The sequence below is a fragment of the Pseudorasbora parva genome, chromosome 10 (assembly GCF_024679245.1).
Source record: "Pseudorasbora parva isolate DD20220531a chromosome 10, ASM2467924v1, whole genome shotgun sequence".
Classification (NCBI taxonomy): domain Eukaryota; kingdom Metazoa; phylum Chordata; class Actinopteri; order Cypriniformes; family Gobionidae; genus Pseudorasbora; species Pseudorasbora parva.
In genome coordinates, this window is record NC_090181.1 from 35,796,975 (window position 1) to 35,809,881 (window position 12,907).

Genomic DNA, 12,907 nt, shown 5'->3' on the forward strand with positions numbered 1-12,907 from the left:
GGGTCAAAGTGAACATTAAAAATGTATTTAATCTGTTGGTGAATGTATGAAGTATGTCAGAAATCATGTGAACTGAAGTGTTGGTACATCCCGCGTCAACAATCACTGAAAAGTATGTTGCAGCTAGACATTTCTGGTGAGTAGATTTTCTAGCTAAGTTACATTGCCAGCATATTACAAGGTCAAATATCATTATTACTTATCCAATCTATGATAGAAAATGAAAAGAAAATTGGTATAAGATTAGAAATAAGATTAGAGCTGCCAAAATGTTATTGCATTATTTTTTAAATCATTGGTCTGTTAGCATGTAACAATTTATCCTCAGCAGTCAATGAAAAAAAGTGTCATAAAGGTTATGGTAACCCATATCAAAACCCATCCAAGTAAGTGCACACACATGATTAAAGAGATAGTTCACCCAAAAATGAAAATTAGCCCATGATTTACTCACCCTCAAGTATACAAGACATTCTTCTTTCAGACGAATAAAATCAGTTATATTAAAAATATCCTGACTAATTCAAGCTTTATAATAGTAGTAAATTGTTGCCTCATTTATTAAGTCCACAAAAGTGCATCTATCTATCATATGAGTAACCCCTGTTTCCATACCACTGGAGTCATATGGACTATTTTGACATGAGGGCGAGTAATTACTGACACAATGTTCATTTTTGGGTGAACCCTTTAAGCCTGAGAGATGAACCACAACTTTTTTTGTTGCTTTTGGGAGTCTGACTCTTATTATGTCACAACATTTTTACTCCTTACAAGAGGAGAATAAAAGTTTCAAAAGAAACTACATCCCCCTTGCATTCTAAAAAGCTGATCTAAACAACTGAAATCTTAACATTAATACACTAGGTACAGTGGAGCAAAACAGCATTTAGTCAAAAACAGTCCCAAACCATGATGTTTCCACCCCAATGCTTCACAGTAGGTATGATGCAACTCAGCATTCTTTCTCTTTCAAACACGACAAGGTGAGTTTTTACCAAAAAGTTACTTTTTTTTTTTTTCATCCGACCATATGATATTCTCCCAATCCTCTTCTGGATCATCCAAATGTTCACTAGCAAACTTCAGACAGGCTCAGAAATGTTCTGGCTTAAGCAGGGGGACACATCTGGCACTGCAGGATTTGAGTCCCTGGTGGAGTAGTGTGCTACTGATGGTAGCCTTTGTTACTTTGGTCCCAGCTCTCTGCAGGTCATTCACTAGGTGTGGTTCTGGGATTTTTGTTCTTGTGATCATTTTGACCCCACAGGGTGAGATCTTGCGTGGAGCCCCAGATCGAGGGAGATTATCAGTGGTCTTCCATTTTCTAATAATTGCTTCCACAGTTAATTTCTTAAACCAAGCTGCTTACCTATTGCAGATTCAGTCTCCCCAGCCTGGTGCAGGTCTAAAATGTTGTTTCTGGTGTACTTCGAAAGCTCTTTGGTCTTGGCCATTGTGAAGTTTGGAGTCGAATTGTTCGAGATTGTGGGAAGGTGTCTTTTATACTGATAACGAGTTCAAACAGGTGCCATTAATATGGGTAACAAGTGGAGGACTAGTGGAGCCTCTTAAAGAAGAAGTTACAGGTCTGTACTTTTTGATTTTAAAATTATGGACCAAAGCAAGATCATGCTGTATGAATGCGTTACACAATCATGCGTTACACAATCTGTTATAACAAGAACTGAGAATGAATTTAAACCATCAACTTTGTACACAGAAAGGAATATCCCTGTTTGGAAGTGCATTTGTAAAACAAGGTCTCTACAATCTATAATGGCCGTCCCATTTTAAATGTACACATCACTCTATATCCATGTAAAACTTGTTAGAGTAAACAAGTTCCAGTTTAGCTAAACAACACAACAAATACTTTTACCTTTTGAAGCTGAAAGAGATCTGTTCTTCTGTTCTTCTCTAAGATGACACCATCCCCAGAAGAATCTTCTGAAGTCACACCTGACAGGCAAAACAATGTATTACTAAGGGTATATATTTTTAGGTAAGGGTAAGTTAAGTCTAAATAAAATCTAGTTGCTAAAATAGTGATAGATGCTATTTAGACCAAGTTTAAATAGCAACTAGACTGTATTAACACTGTGCAAAATTGGTGCAAATGTTTGTATATTCTATTTACTAAGTGAACATAGTAATATTTTCTATTTACATCATATAAAGTTGCATTCTTTGTAATATAAATAGTAGTTACATGTAATTAATACTTTATTTTGACAGATACATACTATTTGCACCTCAGTATTGTTGCACGTTAACAGGATGCAATAATATCGGAGTGTGAATTATGATTTTTGTTTAAATTATTAAATGGATGCAGCCTTAAAGGACCACTAAAAGCCCCCCCTACACCTATCCCTAACCATACACAAGATGTTATTATAATAATTAAACATTTGAGCACTTGATTTCCACATTTAGAACATTTTCTTAATTTTTATTGAAAATAAATACCTTTCCAATGTGACTGATGAGAAAAGAGAGAAGAGCGAGCTCTGCAAAAGGCAGATTCAAAACTGTGTTGATAGGGACAAAACAATAAATCATTGGCCCGCTTCACTGATTGCACCACTGAAGACGCTGAATTATGAATATATATACACCCAGGCATACATCCAGAGCTAGTGTGAATACGCTTGTACCCTTATTTTTAAGGGTACCCACTTTTACCCTTATTTTTAAGGGTACACTCAATTTTATACAAATGATTGTCACAAAACCAATTACAGCATAACAGAACTCCTCCTTTAAAAAATATATTATATATATTATATTTAAGATCTCAAGGAAATAAAAGTGTATTATTAACATGGCCTGTTACTACAGTAAAAACAGCACAATTTTTGGGCACAATTAATTCCGAACTGAAACAGGTCTTTTGTTTGTTGCATTTTTTTTATTTTTTATGTATATGGACCTAAATAAAGTTATTGTTATAACCATAACGGTAACACTTTACAATAAGGTTGTATTAGTTAACATTAGTTAATGCATTAGTTAAAGCATCTATTCACATTAACAGCGCAACTAGTTAATGCATTAGTTAACAGGATCTAACCATGAACAATGCCTATAGCTTTACTGTTGTAAGGTTATTACTGTACATATTTACATTAATTTATGTAGAAGTTGACACAAACTAAGGATGAACATTTCTAACTCACCATCTCACTCTAAAGGTAAAAATGCTTTTGTGTACCTTATCAACATTATTAAACAAAGTATGTATAAATTGTTCTTCAGGATTTCAACATTAACGGATGTGTTAACATTTGTAGGTTCATTACAAAGCAATAAACAATAAATGCTTTGATAATGGAAAATCATGTTAATAAAGAGTACAAAATGTTAGAAATACATTAGTTGATGAAATGGTGTACACTACACTAAGGTTCTCAAAATCCATTAATACAAGCTTTGTTAATGGTAAGTCATGTTAATAAAGAGTACAAAATGTTAGTAATACATTAGTTGATGAAATGGTGTTGTAATAATAATAATAATAATAATAATTCATTACATTAATATAGCGCTTTTCTAGACACCCAAAGCTCTTTACATGGAAGGGGGGAATCTCCTCAACCACCACCAATGTGCAGCATCCACCTGGATGATGCGACGGCAGCCATATTGCGCCAGAACGCTCACCACACACCAGCTGATTAGTGGAGAGGAGACAGAGCGATGAAGCCAATCAGGATAAGCCAATAGCCAATAGTGTACACTACACTAAGGTTCTCAAAATCTATTAATACAAGCTTTGTTAATGGTAAGTCATGTTAATAAAGAGTCTACAAATGTTAGTAACACATCAGTTAATTATGAAATAGCATGCACTTTACAATAATGTTCTCAAAATCCATTAATACAAGCTTTGTTAATGGTAAGTCATGTCTACAAATGTTAGTAACACATCAGGTAATGTTGAAATAGTGTACATTTTACAATAAGGGTCACAAAACTATTGTAACTAATGATAGTAAAGTGTGTATAAACATGAACCTATCTGTTGATGTTCAGATGTTTTCTACTGTAGAATTGTTAACAACCGCACAAATCACAATGCCGTATTATTAAATAATGTTGATAAGGTACACAAAAGCATTTTTACCTTTAGAGTGAGATGGTGAGTTGGAAATGTCCATCCTTATACTGTAAAAAGTAATTGTTGAATCTACTAAAGAAAAACTTGTAAAATTAACTGATTTAGGAAAATTTGTTGATTTAACTTGAATAGACTGATTATTGTGAACTTTTAGGTGGATGGAATAGCTAAACTAAGCAAGGTTAGTACATAGACCCATGTAAACATTACTTGACTGGTTTGAGTACCATTTTGCCAAAGGAAAAAACAACAACAAAAACAGGTGGGCAGGGTAATTCTCAATAGACTTTTCACTAATTTCCTCCACTTCAGCATTCATCTTAAATGTTATTGAAAATACAACTAAATACTTTGGGAAAGCGTCACAAGCTGACGGCATACATTTATGTTGATTTCCTAAAATTTCTCATCATTATGGTGATCAGTGTTCCCTTTGGTTGGGCACTTGAAACTTAAGTGATATCACTATAAATCTCTTCCTATTGATGCAGCAATGCAACACGAAATCACAGTTATCTGATTTCAAAGGAAGGGAAGTATATATATATCAATAGCTGCAATGCATTCTGGGATTACATTTCCTCAGCTCACAGACAGAATTATGTCGACACAACTTGAATGGTTTAAGTAAAAACAACTTGATGCAATTAAGCTTACTTAATTGAGTGTTAAGTTCAGCTTACTTTAGAATATTAAGGCAATCAGTTTCCAAACAGTCTTCTAGTAAAATGAACAAGCAGACTGCAGACATTAAAAGAACTAGTTAAAAAAATATATTTTGTTTGAGTTCTGCTTACATAACCCCAACTTATTATGTAAGTTGGCTGAATTTTTGAAATTGAGTTACTTGTACTCAAGTTTTATGGAAAGGGAAGAATTTGTGGGAAGAATTTACGTGAACTTGAATTTAATATTCATCTGTACCTCACATTAAACTATGAAAAAGCTTATGATAACTGTGTGTAAAGGCTTGAACGTTCATGTACATATTCATGTAATTTCACAATGCCATCATTAATAACACATTCATCATTGTTTCAAAGGACCATGTCCCCACTAAATGATTAAGTCATGAGAAGCTAAGTTGGTAAGTTATCAAGGGCTGTGGGCAAGGCGGGGTGCCACCATTACCCTTTCAACACTGACAGGGAGTCGGAGCCTGCTGGATTTACAACACAAGATCATCCACTTGTCCTGATATATGTAATGTGACATTACGTGAGGGAACAGGGTAGAAAATGGTTGTGTTAGATGATCGGTAAAGTTATCTGGGGCTGTTGGCGTCCGTGCCGCCATTATATTACAACACTGCAAGTCAGAGCCTGCTGGATTTACAACACAAGAGCATCCACTTCTTCATTAAGATGACTTGGGAAAAGTGTCCCAATCAACCTCAATTCACTTTGTGACATAATGTGACATTACGTGAGGGAACAGGGTAGAAAATGGTTGTATTAGTTGATCGATAAGGTCATCACGGGCAGTCAACCATGAACCAAGATGAGCCCTGATGGGTCAGAATCCATCTAAAAAGGATTGGCAACAAATTTGAGTTTTAATCTTAGAACACAAACAAAGAATTTAGTTCTAGTTCAGAAGTCAGTTCAAGCGGTCCTAGAAGAACAGTTGGAGTGGAGTCCTGAAAGCAGCTGGAGAACTCCAAGGGTAGACGATCAGACGATCATGGCAGACCCAGATTTGCAAAAATGGGTTACATTCATACAAGCCATCTAGAACTCTCCTCTCACTTTCCTCTTTTTTTTAATTAAGCTTTCTTTCTTTCTGTGAGTCTTGGGTAGAGATGACAAAAACTAAACATGTTCTTGACCGACCACCGAGCCTCATTAGCCGGTTGACACCGGTTAACCGATTAGTTTAAAATATGCGGTGCTATTTTAAATAACAGCTGCGAGCCACGCCTCCAATTTCACAACTCTGTCGCATCTCTCTGCCGCTCTGCCTAACACACACACACACACACACACACACACACACACACACTTCCGGCACTGCCGCCTCCCTTCCACTCACGTCACTTTTTTTAAATCCCCTACAGCGCCAAACATGGGTCCAACGCGTGAAATTTATAAAGTGAGTTAAAGGGGGGGTGAAACACTCAGTTTCAGTCAGTGTCATGTCAATCTTGAGTACCTATAGAGTAGCATTGCATCCTGCATATCTCCGAAAAGTCTTTATTTTTTTTATAATTATATAAGAAAGATGCGCTGTTCCGAGTCTTTCCGAAAAAAGCCGAGCGGGTGGGGGCGTGTCATGTGAGCGGAGCTAAATAATGACGTGTGCAGCAGCGCGCTGCAGTGAGGAAAGTGATTCGCTCTGTGAGGAAAGTGATTCGCTCTGTGAGGAAAGTGATTCGCTCTGTGAGGAAAGTGATTCGCTCAGTGAGGAAAGTGATTCGCCCGCCGCGTGAGGAAAGTGAGTCGCTCTGTGAGGAAAGTGATTCGCTCAGTGAGGAAAGTGATTCGCCTGCCGCGTGAGGAAAGTGAGTCGCTCTGTGAGGAAAGTGATTCGCCCGTCGCGTGAGGAAAGTGCTAATACAGATCGACCGCCAGCCTATCAGTGGGTAAGTCAGTAGCTACTGGTTATATCACCTGTTTAGCATCCTACAAGCCAGCGCTTTGATGGGCGTAGCCTGTTGCTTTCGCTCTCTCCCTCGCTCTCTCTCACGCGCTTCCGGTAGAATTGTCCGTAAGGCCCATACAAGGAAATTCCGCCCCCGTTAACGTCAAAGGGGACGCATGATCTCAAAAAACTTGCCGAAACTTATGACTAACCGGAAGTAGTATTTTTGACAAAGAAATACTCGAAGAAATCCATCAAACGTCCACCTTAACTTTTGAAACTTTGTCTATGTTTAGTATGGGATTCCAAGTCTTTAACAGTGTAAAAAGATCAGTGTGCATGAAACAGCATTTCACCCCCCCTTTAATGTAATTGAAGGCAGCTATCATCACAATGATTTAATTTCAAGTGTTTGATTTAAAATAAGTTTAGTTTTAATTAATTATTTGAGGCTATAAAAACGGGGGGTGTGACATTATGATTGACAGCTGAGATCCACGTCTTCTCTGAGTGAAGTTGTCACTGAGGCACTAGAGACTTTTTTCGGAATTTTTAGGAGCAGATTGGAGCTTTAGCTTTAATTTCTACATTTCCATAACTGTTTATTTCACACCAACATAATTAATTGTTCTGCATCTGCGAGAGTGTGGGCGGGCTTTTGATATCGGACTGTACTTCCTGCTCTACTTCCTGCGCAGACTCTGTCCCAAGATATCAGCGGCGTGCAGGTCTTGATTTACACACAGAATGTGTGTTCTCCAGGTCATGCAGGTTGTTTATACAAGCCGAAATGGAGCAAGTAAATGGAGCATTTTTAATTACTCTCACTCTACTCACCTCCCTGCAATTGCATGCGACCGCAATAATACACGTGCGTGACAAATAACGTCAGAAAATAATCAGTACATTTTAACCGGTTATGATCTATTACTGAACTGATACAGAATCGTTTACATCTGCATCACGATGTATCAAAGAAACGATTAATATCGACACCCCTATTCATTATACAGTCTAACTGCAGCAGGAAGAAAAGATCTGCAGAATCTCTCCTCCTCACACAGATGATGTGTAAAGGAACAGAATAAAACTAAATGAAACAGAATTAAATAATAAGGATATTGTTTTCCTATTATTAAACTTATTATACAAAGCATATGACATTTTATTTACTGCATGCAATCATGTTATTGACCACGTGAGCAGTGTGTTCCCAGGTGCGCAAAACTCGCTTGCCCACCGTGAATAAATCACCATCGGAATGCATGAGTTATCACTGAGGTGGCATGCAAATTTACCATCTGAATAGGACTTTAGACATTTTTCTGCTGTGCATGAAAACAGTCATTAGCCTGAATATTTTTAAGCATATTTTGGAATATTTTATAAAAATGGTGGTTAAAACAACAAAATATGCACATTCAATACACTAATTTGAGGTGGATAAATGTTTTATTAGAAAATAAGCATGAACTACCGTTTACAGAATAAATAGTTTGATGGATATTTTTTTGCATAGCATTGCAAATTTTACTCTAGTCATTCTAAACACATTGGCATTACATGATTTGATAGATAAAGCATTTCATATTCTCATCCAATTTCTCCAAAAGTGACTAGTTTTGTTCTCTTGAACACACTGAATGGAAATGCAAATAGTTTCTTCTATAAAATACATTTTAAACATGGGTGAAACAAATTCTGACTTACCCTCCAGTCCTTCCAATCTGCCAATAAAATCTTCCACTTGTTGAAGCACATTCTGCATCTTTTTGGTATTGGAAAATTTAAGAATTTCAGCACACTTTTCCAAAGCTGCAACAAGCTCATCTTTTGCAAGAATCCTAGGAAGAAATAATCAAGAGTGACACTGAGACTGGAGCAATTCCTCTAATAAATACAAGACCCACTGAATCACAAAACTAAATGACACAACAACATACATCCCTATCAGGTATATCCTAAAGAAAATCAAATGTGATGGGGATATTTTCTTTCCTTTCTTAATGGCATTCCAGCTTGCTAAGAACAAGGTTAATTTATTTATTCAAAAAAAAAAAAAAAAAACTAAAGATGTTTAAGATTCATATCTTAAGACTAAATTTGAAGAAGAAAAAAAACCTTTTCTAAAGTACCAACAGAATTAAACAAGTTTCTCAAACGGGTAGAAGTATTACAGTCCAGCAAACTGTAATACTTCTGTACATACATACAACAAAAGTACGTTGTTTAATGGACACCAGATTCTGCCTAAAGTAACACTTTGGTTAATTTTCTCCTGATAGTAAAATATAAATGTTTGTCTTTAGGGGTATTTAAACTCAGTCACTTCAATGTTTCAATCACACAGTAACCAGCAAACCCCCCCCCTCCCATTTTTTCCTCAGATTTAAGTCAACTTTATTTATATATTTTATTTATATAGCACTTTTTACAATGCCAATTAAAGCAGCTTAACAGTGTTAAAGGGGGGGGGGGTGAAATGCTGTTTCATGCATACTGAGCTTTTTACACTGTTAAAGACATGGATTCCCATCCTAAACATACACAAAGTTTCAAAAACTAATGTTGGACGTTTGATGTAGTATTTCTTTGTCAAAAATACTACTTCCGGTTTCTCACAAGTTTCGGAGAGTTTTTTTCGAGTATGGCTCGGTTTGACGTTAATAGAAGGGAAGGTCCTTGTATGGGCCGTACGGGCTCTTCTCCCGGTAGGGTGCGCGCGCGCGCGTGACTAGAGCGAGAGAGGAAATGCACGCCCATAAACACTCGCTCAGATGCAGATCCACTCGTCCGTGAAAACTTCGCCGCGCTCTCGCTCCACTTTATTCCTATGGGTGATATCAACGCTTCAGCACAGCATTCCCGGAAGGCAGCGCTGCATTTGAACCGATTTGAACGCAGAAATGACGGGAAGCTTCACAATATCGCGGATTTCCACGGTCAATGCTGTCACAGGACTTCACCAAATCATACCAAAGAAGTGTGTTTTTGACGGAGCGGTCCCAGCGATAAAGGTTCGGTCCTGCTTTGGAAGCAGCCGGTGAGTAAAACTGCTTCAAATGTCTGTGCTGTTGGCTACCGTCGCATGAGTAAACATCAGTAAACGACACGATCGCATGCTTCGTCATTCAAATGCGCTAAAGGTTAACGTTACTCCATATATATCGTTACACTAGTCTGACGTGCAAAACCGTTTTGCTTGCTACTACTAAGGTTTAGTCGCATACAATAGTCCATAAACCAAATCCTGTCCTCATAAACTGGTAAAGACACCCAAATGTTGACAGGCCACTAAATACAGTACATACCACAGAGACGGACGTCCTGCTGTTGCCGTTTCTCCTGTTCAATTTATTTTGGCCTGATTCTGGATCACGTATTAGCTGAATCCGATCGATAGCATACATGGGTCGATAGCATACTTGGGTTTCGCCACGCTTGAGGACGTCACTGCTTTGGGTGTGCTCGTCATTCTTTAGCTCCGCCCACACGATACGCCTCCAGGCGCTCGGTTTTTTACGGAAAGACTCGGTACAGCCTATATTTCTTTTATAAATATAATAAAACTAAAGACTTTTCGGAGATATGAAGGATGCAATACTACTCTATAGGTACTCAAGATTGACATGAGATTGACTGAAACTGAGTGTTTCACCCCCCCTTTAAACAGGAATAAAAAGGCAACGGAATTTGATTTGGCTGTACAGCTGCTCTGGAAAAAATGGTAATGTGATCTAGCTTATTTTAATTATCAGAGCGACAATGTAGGCAGATTAGTAATTTAGTTAATTTAGTTTAGTAATTACATTTACTTGGATAAAAAGATCAGACAAACTTGTGTCTTAACTTGCCTAACAAGCTCTAAGTCAATTTAAGAAGAGACAAGAACTTGACAAGAGGGATTAAGAGTAAATGAAAGAAAATCCCCTTTAAAAAAAGGGTGAGAAGCGAGGATTTGGCTAGAGAAACAAGAGATTCAATGGGAATGTCCCCTTATTGTCTGTGTTTTAAGGGGTATGATTAGGAGTGTGATTGTTCCCGGTTCCGCAGTAGCTGCGTTTCTATTTCCTTTCAAATTGTAAATGAAAAATACACCCAATAGAAACTCCCATACGTTTTTTACTCCCAAACTCCCAAAAAATTTTTTTTTTTTTTTTACAATCACATGAGGTGGTTTTTCCTTTTATATTCAGAGGTAACCTGGTATACGCAAGTAATATAAATCATTCTTTAAAGATGTGAAGTATGTTTGGACAGAAGGTGAGAGTTTACTTTATTTATTGCCCTATTGCACTGGACAACTCAAAACAGTTGATCTGTTCATCCGGAAATCCTGAATCCACATTTTCTCTGTGAAATCATGTACTATACCCTCCCAGAAACACCTCATACATAGCCAGTCCCAAGTCATTTCTCCTTGCCATTAATGCTTGGATAACACACCTATGTCTCCTTCAATTAAAAAAAATTGCTAATGCGGTGAATGCAATGTATGTAAACCTAGCCACATTCATTGCCATAATTTTTGGAACGACTTATCAGGAGAGGAAAAAAATAAGTTTTATAGTTACATAACATTGGTTGATGGAAAGCCGTCATTTCCCAATATTATGTAATCGACATTTTGAAAATATGTAATGGAAACCTGCTTAATGTTGGTCTAGTTTCCAACTTGATTCTTGATCTCACTTGATTCTATCGAACCCTGGTGCATCTTACATTCATCACAAACATGTATGGCAAATGAAAGAAAACAGGACGCAGTTCAATGAATTTGGGTTTATGAATTTGGTGCCTTTATGCACCGCAGAGTGAACAACATTTTTGTTTACTATTTGTGTGTAACATGAAGGTGGCAAACAGTGCAACCAAATTCACACCACCTCGTACAGGTAGACTTGGTTCCTGTAACCCCGTGCGTTTTCACATTACAAATTTTTCTTGCAAACCGTGCACCGCTTCAAATTAAACTGCCTGTGTGAAAGCACCCAAAGTTACTGCATCCATATGTCTAATTCATGATTGCTCACTTATATGTGGATTGTGTGGAACTCCCAAACTTCTGTATGCTAATGCATTCCTTTTTGGGAGAAGTACATTTTTATTTTTACACTTGCCCTATTTTGTTATAAAAAAAAGCACATGGATCCGACATTTTCAGATTGATCTCAGATGATTTCAGGCCTGATTCTTATGTGGAAATAAATAATAAATTGGATATATGCATTTGCGTATTCAAGCAGAAAGATCGAATATTCTCAATGCGAGTCGTACGATATTGAAAATCGGTTGCGAATTATCAACTCCAAACACGATCACATAAAAATAAATAAAAAAACACTATTCAATCCAAAATAAAAATAATATAACTAAAAAGACAAACGTCATTTCTGACAGGTTAGTCGACTGGCTTACCTTAGAAGTTGCATGGCTGAGTCATATTCCTCTGTCTCCCACAGATTCTTTTCAATGCAGGATACATGGAGTTCTCGTATCTATAAGCACAGTAACAGTTACATGTGATGAACATGAAACACTATCATTTTCTTTATTTAGTTCTATATTCATCTGAAAAAAGGAGATTTTTCTTTAGATTTAATGCATAATAGCCAATAAATCCTAATTTAATAGGACCAACAAACCACAAATTGTTAGACAGGTTTTACAATATTAATCTAACAGCAAGTGTCATCATTTCTGCTAAAATCTTGTGACTACCAGAAAAGGAACTTAACCGAGACTGGTCGGTCACAACGACAACATGACAAATGTAGTATGTCTGGATTAGATTCATACTATACAATCTACATAATGTTCCGAAAAAGAAAAGATAATTTGACCATGTTGTCTTGGAAGCAAATGGAACACTTTGGTTTAAGTACTGAGCAATATTATTTAACATGTACTTACTAAAAAGTTAGGGTTTGGTTTACAGTTAGCTGCATGTAATTACTAATGTAATTATGTTATAGGGCTGCACAATTAATTTAATTTCTAATCGCGAATACGATTATGGATGCTACGATTATGTAATCGCTCAAAGCCGCGATTACAAAAAAAGAAATATAAAAAACTATTATTCTGCGTGCTTAGATAGCATGTTACGCTGTGACAGCAATGGTAAATGAACCATTCAGTCAATCAACCCAGTCAGGACTTGTCGAATGCACACAAAATAGCACATAACCATGCACACAGCCT

At 36.9% G+C, this 12,907-nt stretch overlaps 1 protein-coding gene across 1 annotated transcript in view; it reads right to left on the bottom strand.

The window, feature by feature from the left end:
* Positions 1–12,907, bottom strand: part of orc3 (origin recognition complex, subunit 3) — a 45,797-nt gene that overhangs the window by 6,691 nt on the left and 26,199 nt on the right. Inside the window, exons 13-15 of the mRNA XM_067456001.1 lie at positions 12,122–12,201; positions 8,414–8,547; positions 1,883–1,962 (exon numbers count right to left, since the gene is read on the bottom strand). Of these exons, the coding sequence (XP_067312102.1) occupies positions 1,883–1,962; positions 8,414–8,547; positions 12,122–12,201 (294 nt within the window). The remainder of the gene's footprint in view (positions 1–1,882; positions 1,963–8,413; positions 8,548–12,121; positions 12,202–12,907) is intronic.